Source organism: Camponotus vicinus, unplaced genomic scaffold, assembly GCF_025532165.1.
Source record: "Camponotus vicinus isolate PSW18456_S1 unplaced genomic scaffold, iyCamVici1.0 SCAF_7, whole genome shotgun sequence".
Classification (NCBI taxonomy): domain Eukaryota; kingdom Metazoa; phylum Arthropoda; class Insecta; order Hymenoptera; family Formicidae; genus Camponotus; species Camponotus vicinus.
The window spans coordinates 10,203,753-10,227,214 of record NW_028141979.1 but is presented as its reverse complement, the minus strand read 5'-3'; the positions used below and the strand labels follow the sequence as shown (position 1 = coordinate 10,227,214).

General features: G+C 26.3%; 2 protein-coding genes across 2 annotated transcripts; both read left to right on the top strand.

The window, feature by feature from the left end:
• Positions 1–1,076: 1,076 nt before the first annotated feature.
• LOC145974484 (aminopeptidase N-like) lies at positions 1,077–10,441 on the top strand. The gene is made up of 11 exons (XM_083104338.1): positions 1,077–1,592; positions 1,705–2,184; positions 2,322–2,508; positions 2,868–3,018; positions 4,414–4,495; positions 5,087–5,457; positions 7,262–7,539; positions 8,755–8,951; positions 9,134–9,481; positions 9,571–9,640; positions 10,302–10,441. The coding sequence occupies exons 1-11, from the start codon at positions 1,093–1,095 to the stop codon at positions 10,344–10,346; spliced, it is 2,709 nt and encodes a 902-aa protein (XP_082960464.1). The 5' UTR covers positions 1,077–1,092; the 3' UTR covers positions 10,347–10,441.
• A 9-nt stretch (positions 10,442–10,450) lies between these two features.
• Positions 10,451–22,142, top strand: LOC145974481 (aminopeptidase N-like). Its single transcript, XM_083104336.1, has 12 exons — positions 10,451–10,780; positions 11,951–12,473; positions 12,588–13,085; positions 13,219–13,405; positions 13,756–13,909; positions 15,755–15,836; positions 16,615–16,979; positions 19,491–19,768; positions 20,993–21,189; positions 21,373–21,708; positions 21,799–21,868; positions 22,014–22,142. The coding sequence occupies exons 2-12, from the start codon at positions 11,971–11,973 to the stop codon at positions 22,140–22,142; spliced, it is 2,799 nt and encodes a 932-aa protein (XP_082960462.1). The 5' UTR covers positions 10,451–10,780; positions 11,951–11,970.
• The last annotated feature ends 1,320 nt before the right edge of the window (positions 22,143–23,462 follow it).

The window sequence follows — 23,462 nt, the reverse complement described above, 5'->3', positions numbered from 1 at the left end:
AAAAGATTTTCTTTAATTTTCAAATCGACTAACTCATTTTATTGTAAATATTATTTTTATCTTTTGCATACATTACAGTTAATAGAAATGTAGACATTTACGTTTGTACTGTAATAGCATGTTTCGACCATTTTGACATATAGAAAGTGTAAAATTTATAAGCTAAACTTCTTTTTGACATTATTAAATTATTGTGTAATTAATTTTATATTATTGCTATAAAATTGTCTAAGCTATATAAAATATTATCTCATTATCTAAGCTATAAAATTATCTATCTTAAAAACGTATAATATTACCTGTGTTTTGTTTTTAAAATATTTTTTATAATGAATGTCTAGGACCAGTAGGATATGTTAATTTGAATGTGTAATGAACGAATAAACAACAAATAATAAAAAATTAACATTTTTTTCAAAAAGATGTGTTATAAAAATATTAACATAATTGTTTTTAGAGTTTTGTTCGAATGTTTGATACAATCCGCTACATTATCAAAATTTCAAATATTTGATGATATTTGATTTCCGTTCAGTGTTTGTATGTTTTTAATACATTTCTTACTTAAGGAACAGATTGATCTTGAAAATAACATGTTAGTAAACATATAGTCCATATCATGTATAAAATCGCATTGTTCAGAATATACCTTCATTTCTCATACATTTTAATGCTCATATTATATATATATATATATATATATATATATATATATATATATATATACATTGAAATATGTAATTGTACTAGGACAAATCTTAAAGATAGCTAAATTGATATAAATAAGAGTTACGTTTATTGTGCTTATCCTACTGGAATTATCTAAATACATCCTTCATGTCTCCTAATATTCAAATCTGAAATAAATATTTCATATGTCGTTTTAATAATTTTTATATTTATCTTTTCTAATCATTCCTTCATTTATTAAACTGTATTATTTTAATTTCTTTTTAAATTAATCGTATTTTCTTATGAAGTGTTCTCTTGAACGTTTTTTCACACAAAAATCGATTTTATTGCATACTCTTTGCAAATATTTTTGTTTTTAATGAAGAAACGTTTTTTATAGATATCCGAGTGAAATTCAACATGACATTCTTAAAACTATTATTAACTAATAGTATAATATACCTTGCCATGATGGCAATAGCGAGTCATGTGAATGATGAAGAATCAAAAATCAAAGGAATCGATGAAAAATCGAAATTCGTGCGCAGTGTATTAAACAATACATCAAGCAATATATCAGATTATATACTTCCGATACATTATAACATAGAGTTAATGTTACTCAATAATTATCTCCGTAGTGAATGCATAATCACTTTAAACATTTCTTATACAAAACAGTACATAAGTTTTTATGCACCGGATTCAGCGAGTATAATAGTATCGACATTAAAGAAAAATAATCGTACGGTTTATAAAACAATGTCAACAAATTTTATTAAAAACAATATTGTCGTGCTCGATTTCGGTGATGTCTTGTTGCGTGGAATGTACGATCTATATATAGTGTATAAAATCTCAATTAATATCGTAAGGGAATCTTTCGGAATTCCGTACATAAACAAAGATGAAGAAATAGAGTAAGTAGAAGAATATATGAAATATCAAAAACAAATTGTACATTTGTGCATTCTATGCTTACAATTATCTAAAATTATGCATTATTTAATGTTTATCATTAAAAAACGGCAGGTGGTTAATCGCAACAGGTATCCCAGCGAAAAAACAGCAAATATTTCCATATTGGGACAAGCCAGAATTAAGAAGTACTTTTGATATTTCCATAATGCATTATACAAAATACAAAGCTTTGTCAAATATGCCGATACGAGATAATATATTTTTTCCCGATATTATGATGAGGGCATATTTTCACGAGACTCCTTTGATCTCCATAGATAGTGTAGCATTTCTAGTATCCGGTTTTCATCACATTATCCTCACGGATGATGAAACAATTCGTTCATCCATATGGTTCAGACCACAATCGGAACCACATCTAGAATTTGCGAAAACTGTTATTTCTTCCATTAGTGTATACATACGTAATTGCAAAATTTGGAGGAGAGGACTTGCGCGGACCTCTGTTTCATTTGAGAGCAAAGTGGATCATGTCGTAATCCCGGATTTACAAAATGATATGGAACAGACTTTGGGTTTCATTTTTTATCGGTAATATATATAGTTGAAAATTTAGGTATATTTTAAAAACTATTTTAATTACATATTATATTGTAATCCATTTACATAAGAAATTATATTAATATCCAAAATTTTTCATACACATTAGTATGTATAATTATTTTTAGAGAAGCAGATATCACTTATAATGAAGAATTAGATCCTGTCGCATACAAGACGATAATTGCGCGCTTAATTGCACGTGGGATGGTACAAAAATATATTAGAAATCTGTTCAGACCAACTTACTTATGGCCTCATACATGTTTAAACGAAGGATTTAATATATTTTATCAAGCTTACATTATCGGCAAGGTTATTTTATTACTAACGCTATTTGAATACGCAGTCAAATGATTAATAATATAGCAATATAAATAATTGTTAAATATTTGTGCAAATATTCTGTTTTATTTCTTAAATATAAGAAATTATAAGAATCCAAGTCTCTAAAATTTCTAGAAATCCGGTGAAAGAAATTTAATAAGAACTAAATACGTATATGTTTTTGTATGAAAATTATCGCAGAAAAATTTACACACACAAACACACATACAAACTTTATTCTTAACAATAGCATATAATAAGCTAATTTTGATATGTACCAAAAACTTTTTCTTTTTGATTATTTATGATTATTATGATAAGTTATGATTATATCGAATTGATTTTAGGTTCTGCCAAATTCTCGGATGATGGATTTGTTTGTAGTTCAAGTTCAACATGAATTACTCTATCTAAATACTTATGTTGTTATAAATTCTAATATAGAATATAATATTTATCCTGAAAATTATTTACAGTCTTCTCTCTCTCAAATCAAAGGTATGCGTAAAACACTGCATAATTAAACAATTAAATAATTATAAATTTCTGAATATTAATTTCATAGAAAATGAGAAAAGTCATTTATAAACAAAAGACCCTGTGCAATTCTTATGGAAATTGAATTTTGACGTTTGGTGAAATTTGTAGAAATTCTGGAAATAAATAGTTTGTGGCAAATCAAAAGTCACATTAACCGCGATATCGTTTGGTAGAGCCATTTCGTCGCTACAAGCGTTTAATTGCCGAAATTAGGCGTTATTTCATTACTACTGAGGGAAAATAAATAATGTATTATTGAGTAGAATCACACACAGTTGATTACTTTTATTAATACATATTAATAGATATTATATTTACGTGGAAAATATGTACATAAATGTATATATAGGGTGTCCATAAACTTCCCATATACTATATTTCAGAAACGGTTCAAAAATTACGAAAGATCATGAAACAGGTGTTTAATTATTTTGAGAAACTAGTCTTTTAAAGCAATTAGGGAAGTTGTATCCCTCTTCCATTCGAAGGGGGAAACTTAGGGAAAACCTATATAATAACTATACTTTTAACTAATTATATTTTATCATATATCAAATAGCATGTTATGGCGATGACAGCGGCGATGCTGCTACACACACATTTTTTCCATGTAAATATATTAGTAAAATGTATTAATAAAAACGATCAACTGTGTGTCACATTCTAATATATTATTTACTTTATTTAATATATTATTTACTGTTCCTTAATAATATTGAAATAACGCCTTATTTCGATATTTGAATAAATTGACTTGTAGCGACGAAATCACTTCATCAACCTTATCACATTTATTTTGACATTTTTTAAATTTTTATTGTGTTTTCACGTAAACTACTTATTTCCAAAATTCAGCAAATTCAATCAAAATTCAAATTTCTTCGAAATTCAATTTCCATATAAAGAACCGTGCAAGGCCCTTCATTTGTAAAATTTAATATATTTTTTCATAATATTTGCAATAACGTAGTAATATCTAACTTTAAAATTAAATTTTTATATAATTTTTGGATAATTCTATAATGTGTAATTTTTTTTAAATTATAACTATACATGTTTATCTAAGATTTCAAAAAATCATAATAAAATATAAAATTAACTGATTTCTTATAATAGTCTAATTTCTTATTTTTAAAACATTTTTAATCATTTACTATTTACCTATTATTACAAATTTTTTCGTTGAACTGTATTTATCAATCTTTTATAGCTGCTTACTTAGATTTAATTACACAAACTTTGGGTGTGATATATTTAATTTTATTAATTACATATATATTCACAAACCTTTATTGCGCATTGCAGTAAAGACATTTTAAATATACTAAATTCTTTTTCTTTCAAACATTATAGGATACATTTTATGGCGCATGTTAGAACGAACATTACCACTTCATATATTTTCAAAGGGATTCATCAAATATTTGGATAATCAGTAAGTATAATGTATTGTAATGTAATAATATACATCATAGAGGAAAAGGAAGAAAAATCAAAGTATAAAATAGATTTAATAATAAATTTCCAGTTTTTTAATGTTTAAAAGACATAGATATTTAAAAGCTTAAATTTATACTGCTATTTCATGTTTATGAATTTTTGTTAAGATTGAATTTCAACTTTTTTCTTAATAAATATATAATAGATATTCATATTTTCTAAATAACAAATAATTTAAATTGAATGATTTGGAGAATGTAGTTTTACAAACATAGAATATAAACACTCTAAAATCTTTGTAATATAAAAATTAAAATTATTATTTGTTCAGTCACGACAAATTCTGACATAATTACTAATAAATATATATTAATATATATTAATAAGAATATATATATATATATATATATATATATATATATATATATACAATTATATTAAAGTTCATAAATTTCTATTTCTGTAGAAGTTACATTATAGATTAAAATACGAAAATAAATTATGTGTAAATTATGATCTTTTTTCTTATTATTTATTTATCATTTTTAGTATTGTGTTAAAATTATTATGATGTTAAATCTTATAGACTTAGTATGCCTGAAGCAACAACTGCCGATCATTTATGGAACGCTATGAGATCTAATTGTAAGATGATGGAATTGAATTTTATGTGTGATTTTAATATAAAAGATATGATAAATTCGTGGATTATGCAGAGGTATCCTTCCGTGTTGGAGGTGAAGCGAAATTACTCTACTTATCATGTAACTGTATCGGTACAATTTTACGACAAATTAGATGAAAAACAATATTATATACCTCTTACTTATGCTACGGAGTCGAATCCCAATTTTACCATAACTTGGACAAATAGTTTGTTAACACCATGGCATTCAAAAATTGAATTTTTCTTTTCTGAGAATAATCAATGGATTATTTTCAATTTACAACAAGCTGGTAAATATTGAATAATAAATTTCCATCTATATTGCCTATTATATAACAATATAAATTTACAATTATATTGTATATAATTTCAAGTATATATATTTCAACATGTAAATACATATATTTGCATAATTATAAGTATATATATATATATATATATGTATATATATATATATATATATATATATATATATATACATATATACACATATATTGTTTGTAGTCGAAGCTATTTTATTTTTGCACTAAATTGCATAATCCAAATTGTCAGAATTGTTCAATTATTATATTATGTATGTATGTATGTATGTATATATATTGTGTATATATATATATATATATATATATATATATATATATATATATATACACACAGGGTGTAACTGAAAAAGCGCCCACGGAGCAAATAGCGTTATTCCTGATTAAAAATCGAGTCGAAAAGTCCCAAACCATTTTTTTCTATAATACTTAATAAAGCGGTAATTATTGAGTAAATAAGCACCGACCTTTAGACGGGCGCACGTCAGTGAACCGCGCGCCTAGTAGTGTGCGTGAGTGCTCCGCCGTTTCGGCGCTATGTTATGCCGCTATCGTGCAATATTCTCATGCGTCGTAATAATGTGAAAAACTTTAATTTGCATTAAAAATCATATTTCTTCCGTCAAAAGCGTTTCCTTAAAGAAAATTTGGACAAGGAGGCTAAAGGTCGGTGCTTATTGGCGTAACTTTACTCAATTATTACCGCTTTATTGAGCATTATAGAAAAAAATGATTCAGGACTTTTCGACACGATTTTTAATCAGGAATAACGCTATTTGCTCCCTGAGCGCTTTTTCAGTTACACCCTGTTTATATATAAACATAGGGTGTTAATGAATATCTGTAACAAACTTGTAGGGTATGCAGAGGGTTTAAAGTAAATGAACTTTTAATAAGGAACACATTTCCAAAAACACGCCGTTTGCGACCTGTAGACTGGAACTGTTGATATGTTCAGTATTAAGAATAATTCACATAATAACTTTATTTGGTTACATTACACTACAAAAATGTTTAGCAATGTCAAAACAGATGACTACAATAATTGCTCATAATGACGACCACCAACTTCGATGCAAGCATTGCACCTGCGAAGCATGGTACACTCTTTCCAAAATGTTGGACGTCATTTGGATTTCTCGTTGTCATTATGAGCAATTATTGTAGCCATTTGTTTTGACATTGCTAAACATTTTTTTCGTGTAATGTAAATAAATAAAGATATTATGAGAATTATTCCTAATACTAATCTTCTTAATACCAACAGTTCGTCTGTATTTCGCAAACGGTGCGTTTCCGGACATAAGTTCCTTATTAAAAGTTAGTCTACTTTGAACCCTCTACATACCCTAGAAGTTTGTAACAGGTATTCGTATACTTATATTTACATATATATATACACATATATATATATATATATATATATATATATATATAATATATCATATATATATCATATATGATATCAATTTTAATTAAAAATAATCATGAGATGTATTAAATTACATATATATAATATAAGAAATAACAAAAGATATTGCAAGAATATTTGAAATTTTAATAATATATTTGAAATTTTTATTTCTTGCTGTAATATGTAGAATTGCTGATACAGCCTTCATGTTACATAATAAAAACGGAAGATGCAAACATCTCTAATTATAATAATATATTTAATTTCGTAATATTTTCAACAATACGAAATATGTTTATAATTAATATATATCATTTTAAAGTATTTAATAATCAACAAAAGTAATTTATTTTATAACAGGATACTATCGCGTCAATTATGATATTGCGAATTGGCGAAAAATTGCACAATACTTAAATTCTCAAAAATATAGTAACATACATGTTCTCAATCGAGCGCAAATCATCAATGATGCGTTTCATTTTGCGATAGAGAAGAAACTTGAATTCTCCGTATTTTGGGAACTCGCTTCTTATTTGGCACAGGAAAGAGATTATGTAGCATGGTATCCTATGCTCAAAGCATTTGAATTTTTGTCGAACATCTTTCCATTCTTAAATTTTTATCCTGAATTTAAGGTATATATATAGATATAATTACATTTCTTTATAAAATAATTATCAATTACATCAATTATCTATTTTATAATACAACGATTTCATATCATAATAATGAATTCTTTTAAAAATAGATATATGTAGTGAGTTAAACAAAAAAAATTAATTATACATTATTATTTAATTCTTTTTGTACCAAAATTCAGAAATTCAAATTCAAAGAGCGCTTATGTTACATATTTGTTATATATTTTTTATATTTAATACAATCACATAAATTTTGAATATTTCATCAAGTTATTTTTCTATAATAATAATACGTTAGTATTTACATGATAATTGTTGATAAATTGTGTAATAAATATTTAATTAGTTTTAGGAAATTATAGAACACAGTATATAACACAATTATCTTTCTTATATTAATTTTCTTTCGTAGTATTCGAATGTTTACGATGTTAAAAATATAGAAACATTTTGCAGAGAAACTGATTTATATAATATTAAGATAATCTTTTTACATTATACAACACATAATAATTTAATATATAATAATCCATTTGTAAATGCTTGTTTTATAAAGAAAATTGATATTTAAAGTTTAAAATACTTAAAATCTATATTTGATACGCCACAGATTTAAATTAAGAAAATAATAATTATGAAAATAAAAATCATATATCAAAATCGATACATCAATCGATACATCAATATGCACAGATTAAAATATATGTACAAAGTGTCTCGTAAAGCTTGCCTCGACTCTTGTTTTTTCATTGCTATGCGACATTCGCCGCTGGCACACTTATCGCGCATATCCTACGATATAGTCTCGCGAAACGCATGCTTATTCACATTTTTAATTAATATTTCAATAATTATTATGAAAATTGTAAAATGGTAAAGAATCTTTCTGTTCAGTTTATTGCGTTCTACCCACTCACGAACGTTAGCACAATTTTATGAAACAATTTATATATCGATATATGTGTTAAAAATTCATTAAATGATATAAAATCCATATCTATTTACATGATAAAATATATACACAATTATGCACACACAAATAAGAAATTGGTAAATCTTCTTATTATGATATTGATGCTACGAAGTCACATAAATACTAAAGAAATATGAAAGAAAATTATTTAGTAAAAACGTTTATTTGCGCGTACATTATATCTGTCCTTGTAAATAATGAATAAACTAAATATAATGATAGTTATTAAATTTTAGGGAGTGCTAAGGTTTGATTTTATGCAGAAACTTAGAATTAGTAACTGGAATCTGTTTAACGAAAGTCACATCAATGATCATACCAAATGTTTAAAACAAGAACTCGCAAAGTTGGAATGTATTATAAATGAAAATCCTTGCGAAGTAAAATCTAGGATTCATTTGAAATGGCATCTAGCAAATCCTGAAAAAAACAAGTAATTCTTTTCATAATATTCAAAATATTCGATTCTTTTTATAAGGATATTTTTTATATTCTACATATGTTTGAGAAATTAGTTATCACTTATATCAAAAAATTATTTATATAACACTAAAGATACTATGAACACAATTTCGTTAGAAGAATTTTATATCTTTTTTGGATTATCTTTTGTAGACTTTTGCCTGGATGTAAGAGGTGGACATATTGTAATGGGTTGAAAACGGCAGATCGTGATACATGGAATAAAGTTTTTAATGATTACATGAAAGGAAATGATAAAATATTAGAATGTTTGGCTTACAGTAAAAATTCTGAAATTATAATCAATTATTTAGAAATTATCACAAATACTGTAATAATTCCAGAAATTTCAAAACCTTTGTATAATCAATCTCATTTTCAACTTGAACCGACAGAGCGAGCTTCTGCCTTAAATGCTAATATTTTCCTTTCTATTCTTGAGAGGAATACTAAGTACATGCTTACAAGTTTATTAAGTAATTACGAAACAATAAGACACAGGTGACGATATTATTTAATAAAGATATACTACACATAGATGTGAAGATTTATTGTACGAATTAGTTATAATATTGTTTTATTCTTGATAGGAGAGTCAATGAGATTGTAACATTAATTGTTATAATTAACAATGCGTATTCTAAGGGACAGTTGGGCGAGGTAAGTTTTAAATAAATCAAATTTCTATATTTTATATAATATTTTTCTATAATTCTGTTCATAATGATACTCTGTATTTGTGACAGTGCAATTATTAAATACGAAATCATTTATTGATAATAATTATTAAAATAATCCATTTTAGATAATGAAATTTGTAAAAAGGAATTTAAAAAATTCAGTTATTCCCAATATTGAATATAAGATAGAAACACGCTGGTCGGAGATTGAAAAACAGATAAATTATTTTCGATCTTTATTTGACAATTGAATAACGAAATCTTTAAGATATTAACTGTTTAGAAATTAAAAATACAGCATAAATGATTGTAATAATATTTATAAATATATATACTTAATTATACACTAATGTCATATAGGAATTAATAATTGTTTAATTGTATTTAATCAATATAATATTATAATTGCACAATATAATATTAAAAATATTATACTGCATAATATTGTATAAAAATATTATATTGTATAATATTGTATAAAATTATTATATTACATTACAATATAATTCATATTATGAATATTATGCATATTTCTAATATTATATTATATTAAATATTATATTGTGTTACTTTTCTGTATTATTCTGTAAATTTAATACACAGATGTTGATTATATATTTACATGTGTTTATTTTACACAGATACATACATATACAGGCTGTTTCCAGTATCTCGCAACAAAGTAAAACCATAAGTAAATATCGCTAAACTGAAATAAAAAATCCCATATCATTTTGAAAACCACTACGTAATATTTCGAGACATTAATTAAAAAAGATCGGCCAATACATGCAAGTATAAGCGCGATTATAATTCTTCAATTAATTTTCTCTCGCGAATAGTTTCTTAGAAAAATTGTCTTTATAAATAAAAGCTTCATATACGAAAATGGAACAAAAAACATAAACAAGTTTATACTTATTGACTTCTGTCAATATGTAAGATATCCTATGCTATGTATAATCAAGACGTTATTTATATAACACTACGTACATTCTATATACTGTCAGGTATGCCGACAGAGCCATCAGTTCATGATAGTCTCTTGAAGCGATAAGTTCGCGATTGAATGTTTTTGGTGGTAAATCTGATATTAAACCTAGCTATTTCAACTAGTAGGGTAAGGCATTAAATATATAATAAAATATTTATCTTTCTTTCTTTAAATGTGCATACAAAATTGTGTGGAGTAACAGGTAACGCTTTTATTTTATAAAAGACTTTCTATTTTATAAAAGATTTTCTTTAATTTTCAAATCGACTAACTCATTTTATTGTAAATAATATTTTTATCTTTTGCATACATTACAGTTAATAGAAATGTGTGGGTGAAGACATTTACGTTTGTACTGTAATAACATGTTTCGACCATTTTGACATATAGAAAGTGTAAAATTTATAAGCTAAATTTCTTTTTGACATTATAAAATTATTGTGTAATTAATTTTTTATTATTGCTATAAAATTATCTAAGCTATATAAAATATTATCTCATTAGCTAAGCTATAAAATTATCTATCTTAAAAACGTATAATAATACCTGTGTTTTGTTTTTAAAATATTTTTTATAATGAATATCTAGGACCAGTAGGATATGTTAATTTGAATGTGTAACGAACGAATAAACAACAAATAATAAAAAATTAACATTTTTTTCAAAAAGATGTGTTATAAAAATATTAACATAATTGTTTTTAGAGTTTTGTTCGAATGTTTGATACAATCCGCTACATTATCAAAATTTCAAATATTTGATGATATTTGATTTCCGTTCAGTGTTTGTATGTTTTTAATACATTTCTTACTTAAGGAACAGATTGATCTTGAAAATAACATGTTAGTAAACATATAGTCCATATCATGTATAAAATCGCATTGTTCAGAATATACCTTCATTTCTCATACATTTTAATGCTTAAATTATATATATATATACATTGAAATATATAATTGCACTAGGAGAAATCTTAAAGATAGCTAATTGAGATAAATAAGAGTTATGTTTATTGTGTTTTGTCTTACTGGAATTATCTAAATACATCCTTCATGTCTCCTAATATTCAAGTCCGAAAAAAATATTTCATATGTCGTTTTAATAATTTTTATATTTATCTTTTCTAATCATTCCTTTATTTATTAAACTGTATTATTTTAATTTCTTTTTAAATTAATCGTATTTTCTTATGAAGTGTTTTGTAAATTCTCTTGAACGTTTTTTCACACAAATATCGATTTTATTGCATACTCTTTGCAAATACTTTTGTTTTTATTGAAGAAACGTTTTTTATAGATATCCGAGTGAAATTCAACATGACATTCTTAAAACTATTATTAAGTAATAGTATAATATACCTTGCCATGATAGCAATAGCGAGTCATGTGGATGATGAAGAATCAAAAATCAAAGGAATCGATGAAGAATCGAAAATCGCAGTGCGCAGTTTATTAAACAATACATCAAGCAATATATCAGATTATGTACTTCCGACACATTATAATATGAAGATAATATTAGACAATCATTTTCTCCATAGCGTATGCATAATCACTTTAAATATTTCTCATGCAAAACGATACATAGGTTTTTATGTACCGGATACAACAATTATAATGTACTCAAAATTAAATCAAAATAATGGTAAGCTTTATGAAACAAAATCAACAAATTTTATTAAAAACAATATTGTCGTGCTCGATTTCGGTGATGTCTCGTTGCGTGGAATATACGATCTGTATATAGACTATGCAATCTCAATTAATATCGTAAGGGAATCTTTCGGAACTCCGTACATAAACAAAGATAAAGAAATAGAGTAAGTAGAAGAATATATGAAATATCAAAAACAATTTGTACATTTGTGCATTTTACGCTTACAATTATCTAAAAAATTAGTCATTATCTAAAATATATCATTAAAATACGGTAGGTGGTTAATCGCAACAGGTATCCAGCGAACAAATTGGTATCAAATGAAAAAACAGCAAATATTTCCATATTGGGACAAGCCAGAATTAAAAATTACTTTTATTATTTGCATAATACATCATCCAAAATACAAAGCTTTGTCAAATATGCCGATACGAGATACTGAATTGACGAACAATAATATGATATGGACATATTTTCATGAGACTCCTTTGATCTCCATAGATAGCGTAGCATTTCTGGTATCCGGTTTTCATCAGATCATCCTCTCGGATAATGAAACAATTCGTTCATCCATATGGTTCAGACCACAATCGGAGTCGCATCTAGAATTTGCGAAAACTGTTATTTCTTCCACTAGTGTATACATTCGTAATTGGAATATTTTGAGGAGAGAACTTGCGCGGACCTCTGTTTCATATGAGAGCAAAGTGGATCATGTCGTAATCCCGGATTTACAAAATGATATAGAACAGAGTTTGGGTTTCATTTTTTATCGGTAATATATATAGTTAAAAATATAGATATATTTTAAGAACTATTTTAATTACATATTATATTGTAATCCATTTACATAAGAAATTATATTAATATCATAAATTTTTCATACATATTAATATAATTATTTTTAGAGAAGCAGATATCACTTATAATGAAGAATTAGATCCTGTCGCATACAAAACGATAATTGCACGCTTAATTGCACGTGGGATGGTACAAAAATATATTAGAAATCTGTTCAGACCAACTTATTTATGGCCTCATACATGTTTAAACGAAGGATTTAATATATTTTGTCAAGCATACATTATCGGCAAGGTTATATTATTACTAATGCTATTTGAATACGCAGTCAAATTATTAATGGCTTAGCAATATAAATAATTGTTAAATATTTGTGCAAATATTCTGTTTTATTTCTTAAATATAAGAAATTATAAGAATCCAAGTCTCTAAAATTTCTAGAAATCCGGTGAAAGAAATTTAATAAGAACTAAATATGTATATGTTTTTGTACGAAAATTATCGCAGAAAAATTTACACACACAAGCACTCATACAAACTTTATTCTTAACAATAGCATATAATAAGCTAATTTTGATATGTACGAAAAACTTTTTCTTTTTGATTATTTATGATAAGTTATGATTATATCGAATTGATTTTAGGCTCTGCCAAATTCCCGGATGATGGATTTGTTTGTAGTTCAAGTTCAACATGAATTACTCTATCTAAATACTTATGTTGTTATTAATTCTACTATAGAATATAATATAAGCTATCCTGAAAATTATATACAGTCTTCTCTTTCCCATATCAAAGGTATGCGTATAACACTGCATAATTAAACAATTAAATAATTATAAATTTCTCAATGTTAATTTCATAAAAAATGAGATCATTTTATAAACAAAAGTCCTCGTACGATTCTTATGGAAAATGAATTTTGAAGTTTGGTGAAATTTGCAGAAACTCTGGAAATAAATAGTTTGTGACAAATCAAAAGTCACATTAACCGCGATATCGTTTGATGGAGCCAATTCGTCGCTACAAGTGTTCAAATGTCGAAATAAGGCGTTATTTCATTACTACTGAGGGAAAATAAATAATGTATTATTGAGTAGAATCACAGTTGATTACTTTTATTAATACATAGATATTATATTTACGTGGAAAATATGTACATAAATGTATATATAGGGTGTCCATAAATTTCCCATATACTATATTTCAGAAACGGTTCAAAAATTACAAAGAATCATGAAACAGGTGTTTAATTATTTTGAGAGGCTAGTCTTTTAAAGCAATTAGGAAAGTTGTATCCCTCTTCCATCCGAAGGGGGAGACTTAGGGAAAACTTATATAATAACTATATTTTCAACTAATTATATTTTATCAAATATCAAATAGCATGTTATGGCGACGACAGCGGCGATGCTGCTACACACACATTTCTTCCATGTTAATAAATTAGTAAAATGTATTAATAAAAGTGATCAACTGTGTATGACATTCTAATATATTATTTACTTTATTTAATATATTATTTATACTTTTCCTTAATAGTAATGAAATAATGCCTTATTTCGATATTTGAATACTTGTAGTGACGAAACCACTTCATCAACCTTATCACATTTATTTTGACGTTTTTTTAAATTTTTATTGTGTTTTCACGTAAACTATTTATTTCCAAAAGCAAATTCAATCAAAATTTAAATTTCTTCGAAATTCAATTTCCATAGATGAACCGTGCAAGGCCCTTCATTTGTAAAATTTAATATATTTTTTCATAATATTTGCAATAACGTAATAATGTCTAACTTTAAAATTAAATTTTTATATAATTTTTGGATAATTTTATAATGTGTAATTTTTTTTAAATTATAACTATACATGTTTATCTAAGATTTCAAAAAATCATAATAAAATATAAAATTAACTGATTCCTTATAATTGTCTAATTTATTATTTTTAACACATTTTTAATCATTCACTATTTATCTATTATTACAAATTTTTTCGAATTGTATTTATCAATTTTTTATAGCTGCTTACTTAGATTTAATTACACAAACTTTGGGTGTGATATATTTAATTTTATTAATTACATGTACAGGGTGTCAGGAAATTTTTCGCAGTCCCCAAGTGTGAAGGTAGATTGGCTCAAATTAAAAAGGAAAGTCTTGTACTGTTTTGCGATATTTGCAATAATTAATAAAAAATTAATTAAAGAGGATCGGCCAATGCGCGTGGCTAGAAGTGCATGGCGGTGAAGGCGGTCTCACTGTAACATAATGGCGGCTCGCGGCTAAGCAGTGATTGGGGAGGGGTGGAGCCTTCGCCACGCCCCTACACACTCATCGCTCCTCCCCTCCCCAATCGCCCGCTTCGCCGCGAGCCGCCATTATGTTACAGTGAGATCGCCTTCACCGCCACGCATTTCTAGCCACGCGCATTGGCCAATCGTCTTTAATTAATTTTTCGTTAATTATTGCAAATATCGCAAAATAGTACAAGACTTTCCTTTTTAATTTGAGCCAATCTATCTTCACACTTGGGGACTGCGAAAATTTCCTAACACCCTGTATATTCACAAACCTTTATTGCGCATTGCAGTAAAGATATTTTAAATATACTAAATTCTTTTCCTTTTAAACATTATAGGATCCATTATATGGCGCATGTTAATACGAACATTACCACTTCATATATTTTCAAAGGGATTCATGAAATATTTGGATAATCAGTAAGTATAAAGGCTAAATGTTTCGATGAAGGGAGCCCGTCTCGATTACCTTGACTTTGACATATGTTGTCAAGGTCACTGACCTGAGTGACATTCAAAAGGTTTTAGCCGTCGCTCGCTGTTCGTTAAAGAGTTATTAGTAAAAGAATTTCACAATTTTAATGCTTTTTATCTCCGAAAATATTGCTTTGAGAAAAAAAAATTTAACCAAAAGATAAAGCCGCTGAAAAACTCTACAAAAAAGTTTATATGCATTTTTTTCATAAACCTACTATTTTAGCTGTTATATGAAAAAATAATAATTTTAAATACACTTAATACAATTTAAATATATATATAATTTTTAATACAATTTAATAAAATTAAAAAATATCACAAATGTATGTGTACACAAACACACACACACACGCGCCCGCGCGCGCGGGGTGCAAATGGCGGCCTTCGGCCCCTCTCCCGCAACCTCACCGTCGGTAGGCAAGGTGGACCTCGCTTTACAACTTTCAGCATACATCCATTGTGATTCAACTTTTCACAATGCGTCCTCTACCGGCGGGGTGGTTGCGGGAAGGGGGGCCGAAGGCCCACTCCGCGCGCGCGCGCGCGCACGTGTGTGTGTGTATACAATTATATTAAAGTTCATAAATTTCTATCTCTGTAAGAGTTACATTATAGATTAAAATACGAAAATAAATTATGTGTAAATTATGATCTTTTTTCTTATTATTTATTTATCAATTTTAATATAATGTTAAAATTATTATAATGTTAAATCTTATAGACTTAGTATGCCCGAAGCAACAACTGCCGAACATTTATGGAACGCTATGAGATCTAAGATGATTGAAATGAATTTTAAGTATGATTTTAATATAAAAGATACGATAAATTCGTGGATTATACAGAGGTATCCTTCCGTGTTGGAGGTGACGCGAAATTACTCTACATATCATGTAACCGTATCGATACAATTTTACAACAAATTAGATGAGAAACAATATTATATACCTGTTACTTATACTACGGAGTCGAATCCCAATTTTACCATAACTTGGACGAATAATTTGTTAACACCATGGCATTCAAAAATTGAATTTTTCTTTTCTGACAATAATAAATGGATTATTTTCAATTTACAACAAGCTGGTAAATATTGAATAATAAATTTACATCTATATTGCCTATTATATAACAATATAAATTTACAATTATATTGTATATAATTTCAAGTATATATATTTCAATATATAAATACATGTATTTACATAATTATTATATATATATATATATATATATATATATATATATACACAGGGTGTAACTGAAAAAGCGCCCACGGAGCAAATAGCGTTATTCCTGATTAAAAATCGAATCGAAAAGTCCCGAACAATTTTTTTCTATAATACTTAATAAAACGGTAATTATTGAGTAAATAAGCACCGACCTTTAGACGGGCGCACGTTAGTGAACCGCGCGCCTGGTAGTGTGCGTGAGTGCTCCGCCGTTTCGGCGCTATGTTATGCCGCTATCGTGCAATATTCTTATGCGTCTTAATAATGTGAATTACTTTAATTTGCATTAAAAATCATATTTCTTCCGTCAAAAGCGTTTCCTTAAAGAAAATTTCGACAAAGAGGCTAAAGGTCGGTGCTTATTGGCGTAACTTTACTCAATTATTACCGCTTTATTGAGCATTATAGAAAAAAATGATTCAGTACTTTTCGACTCGATTTTTAATCAGGAATAACGCTATTTGCTCCGTGGGCGCTTTTTCAGTTACGCCCTGTATATATACAAACACAGGGTGTTAATGAATATCTGTTACAAACTTGTAGGGTATGCAGAGGATTTAAAGTAAATCAACTTTTAATAAGGAACTCATTTCCGAAAACACGCCGTTTGCGAACTGCAGACTGGAACTGTTGATATGTTCAGTATTAAGAATAATTCTCATAATAACTTTATTTGGTTACATTACACTAGAAAAATATTTAGCAATGTCAAAACAAATGACTACAATAATTGCTCATAATGACGACCACCAACTTCGATGCAAGCATTGCACCTGCGAAGTATGGTACACTTTCCAAAATGTTAGACGTCATTTGTATTTCTCGTTGTCATTATGAGCAATTATTGTAGCCATCTGTTTTGACATTGCTAACAATTTTTGTAAGTGTAATGTAAATAAATAAAGATATTATGAGAATTATTCCTAATACTAATCTTCCTAATAGCAACAGTTCCAGTCTGTATCTCGCAAACAGTGCGTTTCCAGACATAAATCCCTTATTAAAAGTTAGTCATTGAACCCTTTACATACCCTAGAGGTTTGTAACAGGTATTCATATACATATACTTACATATATATATAAATACAGGGTGTCCCATTTTAACTTGGACAATAAAATATCTCAAAAACTAAGCCCAGCAACAAAAATGTTTCTGACAAAAGTTGTATCGCTTCGAGGGTGCCATAAGATGGTACCATTGGTTTGACCTTGAAGAGTCATTTGAAGGTCACGTGAAGGTCAGTTCAATTTTTTTAAATGGAACACGCTATATATTTTTGTACATTCTTGTAGCTTATCTCGAGAGCTTTCCAAAATACTATAATTAAGTACCTTTTCGTTAAGTACTTGAGTTATGAGGCTTGAAATAATTTCTTAATTTTACATAAACCGTAAAATATCTTGTAAAATATTCATTTTTCGATTATCTTATCTTAATACTTTCATGTACAAAATAATGAGAGGAATCAATTGGTGTAAAGAAAACACATAGTTGTTTTTAAGAAAAAATATGGAATTGTTAATTGCAAATTATATATTTTTTCTTCAAGACAACTATGTGTTTTCTTTACACCAGTTGATTTCTCTCATTATTTTGTACGTAAAAGTGTTAAGGTAAGATAATCGAAAAATGAATATTTTACAAGATATTTTACGGTTTATGTAAAATTAAGAAATTATTTCAAGCCTCATAACTCAAAAAGTACTTAACGAAAAGGTACTTAATTATAGTGTTTTGGAAAGCTCTCGAGATAAACTATAAGAATATGCAATGACAAATAGTAGGTTCCATTTAAGAAATTGAATGTGACCTTCATGTGACCTTCAAATAACTCTTCAAGGTCAAACCAATGATACCATCTTATGGCCCACTCGAAACCATAAAACTTTTGTCTGAAACATTTTTCTCTAAAATGCTTTGTTTCCGAAATAATTGTGTGCGTTTATTAAAATGGCTCACCCTGTATATATATATATATATATATATATATATATATATATATATATATATATATCATACATATCATATATGATATCAATTTTAATTAAAAATAATCATAAGATGTATTAAAACTCATATACATAATATAAAATATAACAAAAGATATTACAAGAATATTGAAATTTTAACAATATATTTGAAATTTTCATTTCTTGCTGTAATATGTAGAATTGCTGATACAGCCTTCATGTTAAATAATAAAAAGAAAATGCAAACATCTCTAATTATAATAATATATTTAATTTCGTAACATTTTTAACATCATGATATGTACATCATGATATGTACATCATGATGTTTATAATTAATATATATCATTTTAAAGTATTTAATAATCCACAAAAGTAATTTATTTTATAACAGGATACTATCGCGTCAATTATGATATTGCGAACTGGCGAAAAATTGCACAATACTTAAATTCTCAAAAATATAGTAATATACATGTTCTCAATCGAGCGCAAATCATCAATGATGCGTTTCATTTTGCGATAGAGAAGAAACTTGAATTCTCCGTATTTTGGGAAATCGCTTCTTATTTGGCACAGGAAAGAGATTATATAGCATGGTATCCTATGCTCAAAGCATTTGAATTTTTGTCGAACATCTTTCCATTCTTAAATTTTTATCCTGAATTTAAGGTATATATATAGATATAATTAAATTTTTTTATAAAAAAATTATCCATTACATCAATTATCTATTTTATAATACAACGATTTCATATCATAATAATGAATTCATTTAAAAATATATATATATAGTGAGTTAAACAAAAAAAATTAATTATACATTATTATTTAATTTTTTTTGTACCAAAATTCAGAAATTTAAATTCAAAAGGCGCTTATGTTACATATTTGTTATATATTTTTATATTTAATACAATCACATAAATTTTAAATATTTCATCAAGTTATTTTTCTATAATAATAATACATTAGTATTTACATGATAATTGTTGATCAATTGTGTAATTAATATTAAATTAGTTTTAGGAAATTATAGAACACAGTATATAACACAATTATCTTTCTTATATTAATTTTCTTTCGTAGTATTCGAATGTTTACGATGTTAAAAATATACAAACATTTTGCAGAGAAATTGATTTATATAATATTAAGATAATCTTCTTACATTATACAACACATAATAATTTAATATATAATAATCTACTTGTAAATGCTTGTTTTATAATGGAAATTGATATTTAAAGTTTAAAATACTTAAAATCTATAATTGATACGCCACAGATTTAAATTAAGAAAATAATAATTAAGAAAATAGAAATCATATATCAACATCGATACATCAATCGATACATCAATATGCACAGACTAAAATATATGTACAAAGTGTCTCATAAAGCTTGATCGCGCGTGCCTCGACTCTTGTTTTTTCATTGCTATGCGACATTCGCCGCTGGCACACCTATCGCGCATATCCTACGATATAGTCTCGCGAAACGCACGTTTATTCACATTTTTAATTAATATTTCAATAATTATTACGAAAATTGTAGAATGGTAAAGAATCTTTCTGTTCAGTTTATTGCGTTCTACCCACTCACGAACGTTAGCACAATCTTATGAAACACTTTATATATCGATATGTGTGTTAAAGATTCATTAAATGATATAAAATCCATACCTATTTAGATGGTAAAATATATACACAATTATTCACACACAAATAAGAAATTGGTAAATCTACTTATTATGATATTGATGCTACGAAGTCACATAAATATTAAAGAAATATGAAAGAAAATTATTTAGGAAAAACGTTTATTTGCGCGTACATTATATCTGTTCTTGTAAATAATGAATAAATTAAATATAATGATAGTTATTAAATTTTAGGGAGTGCTAAGGTTTGATTTTATGAAGAAACTTACAATTAGTAACAGGAATCTGCTTAACGAAAGTCACATCAACGATCATACTAAATGTTTAAAACAAGAACTCGCAAAGTGGGAATGTATTATAAATGAAAATCGTTGCGAAGTAAAATCTAGGAGTCATTTGAAATGGCATCTAGCAAATCCTGAAAAAAACAAGTAATTCCTTTCATAATATTCAAAATATTCGATTCTTTTTATAAGGATATTTTTTATATTTTACATATGTTTGAGAAATTAGTTATCACTTATATCAAAAAATTATTTATAAAATACTAAAGAAACTATTAACACAATTTCGATTAGAAGATTTTTATTTCTATTCTGGACTGTCTTCTGTAGACTTTTGCCTGGATGGAAGAGGTGGACATATTGCAATGGTTTGAAAACGGCAGATCGTGATACATGGAATAAAATTTTTAATGATTACATGAAAGGAAATGATAAAATATTAGAATGTTTGGCTTATAGTAAAAATTCTGAAATTATAATCCATTATTTAGAATCAAAAATATCAGATATTTTATTGAAATCTTGGCATAATGTATCTTATATTGAAGTTGCATCGATAGAGCGTGTTTATGCCTCAACTGCTAATATTTTTCTTTCTGTCATTGAGAGACATACTAAATATATGCTCACAAGTTTATTAAGTAATTACTGGACAATAAGACACAGGTGACGATATTATTTAATAAAGATATACTACACATAGATGTGAATATTTTATTGTACGAATTAGTTATAATATTGTTTTATTTTTTATAGAAAAGTCAATGGGATTGTAACATTAATTGTTATAATTAACAATGCATATTCTAAGGGACAATTGGGCGAGGTAAATTTTAAATAAATCAAATTTCTATATTTTATATAATATTTTTCTATAATTCTGTTCATAATGATACTCTGTATTTGTGACAGTGCAATTATTAAATACGAAATTATTTATTGATAATAATTATTTAAAAAATCCATTTTAGATAAAGAAATTTGTAAAAAAGAATTTGAAAAGTTCAGTCCTAATTCCCAGTATTGAATACAAGATAGAAACACGCTGGTCGGAGATCGAAAAACAGATAAATTATTTTCGATCTTTATTTAACAATTGAATAACGAAATCTTTAAGATATTAACTGTTTAGAAATTAAAAATACAGCATAAATGATTGTAATAATATTTATAAATGTATATAATTAATTATTCACTAATGTCATATAGGAATTAATAATTGTTTAATTGTATTTAATCAATATAATATTATAATTGCACAATATAATATTAAAAATATTGTATTGTATAATATTGTATAAAAATATTATATTGTATAATATTGTATAAAATTATTATATTACATTACAATATAATTCATATTATGAATGTATTGATATTTTTAATATTATATTATAATACATATTATATTGTATTACCTTTCTGTATTATTATGTAAATTTAATACACAGAAGTTGATTATATATTTACATGTGTTTATTTTACACAGATACATACATATACAGGGTGTTTCCAGTATCTCGCAACAAAGTAAAATCATAAGTAAATATCGCAAAACTGAACTAAAGAATCCTATATCATTTTGAAAACCACCACGTAAAATTTCGAGATATTAATTAAAAAAGATCGGCCAATACATACAAGTATAAGCGCGATTATAATTCTTCAATTAATTTTCTCTCGCGAATAGTTTCTTAGAAAAATTGTTTTTATAAATAAAAGCTTCATATACGAAAATGGAATAAAAAACATAAACAAGTTTATACTTATTGACTTCTGTCGATATGTAAGATATCCTGTGCTACGTATAATCAAGACGTTATTTATATAACACTACGTACCTTCTATATACTGTCAGGTATGCCAACAGAGCCATCAGTTCATGATAGTCTCTTGAAGCGATAAGTTCGCGATTGAATGCTTTTGGTGTTAAATCTGGTATTAAACCTGTCTGATTGAACTAATAGGATAAGGCATTAAATATATAATAAAATATTTATCTTTCTTTCTTTAAATGTGCATACAAAATTGTGTGGAGTAACAGGTAACGCTTTTATTTTATAAAAGACTTTCTATTTTATAAAAGATTTTCTTTAATTTTCAAATCGACTAACTCATTTTATTGTAAATATTATTTTTATCTTTTGCATACATTATAGTGTTAATAGAAATGTGTGGGTGAAGACATTTACGTTTGTACTGTAATAACATGTTTCGACCATTTTGACATATAGAAAGTGTAAAATTTATAAGATAAATTTCTTTTTGACATTATATAATTATTGTGTAATTAATTTTATATTATTGCTATAAAATTATCTAAGCTATTTAAAATATTATCTCATCATCTGAGCTATAAAATAATCTATCTTAAAAACGTATAATATTACCTGTGTTTTGTTTTTAAAATATTTTATATA

Bases quoted from the DNA above. Each gene is read 5' to 3' on its own strand.
- LOC145974484 (XM_083104338.1), top strand. From the start codon at position 1,093: ATGACATTCTTAAAACTATTATTAACTAATAGTATAATATACCTTGCC. The intron at 2,509-2,867 runs GTTATTTTATTA...AATTGATTTTAG, and splicing joins AAGCTTACATTATCGGCAAG to GTTCTGCCAAATTCTCGGAT. The intron at 9,482-9,570 runs GTGACGATATTA...TATTCTTGATAG, and splicing joins TACGAAACAATAAGACACAG to GAGAGTCAATGAGATTGTAA.
- LOC145974481 (XM_083104336.1), top strand. From the start codon at position 11,971: ATGACATTCTTAAAACTATTATTAAGTAATAGTATAATATACCTTGCC. The intron at 15,837-16,614 runs GTAAGTATAAAG...TAAATCTTATAG, and splicing joins ATGAAATATTTGGATAATCA to ACTTAGTATGCCCGAAGCAA. The intron at 21,190-21,372 runs GTAATTCCTTTC...TGTCTTCTGTAG, and splicing joins GCAAATCCTGAAAAAAACAA to ACTTTTGCCTGGATGGAAGA.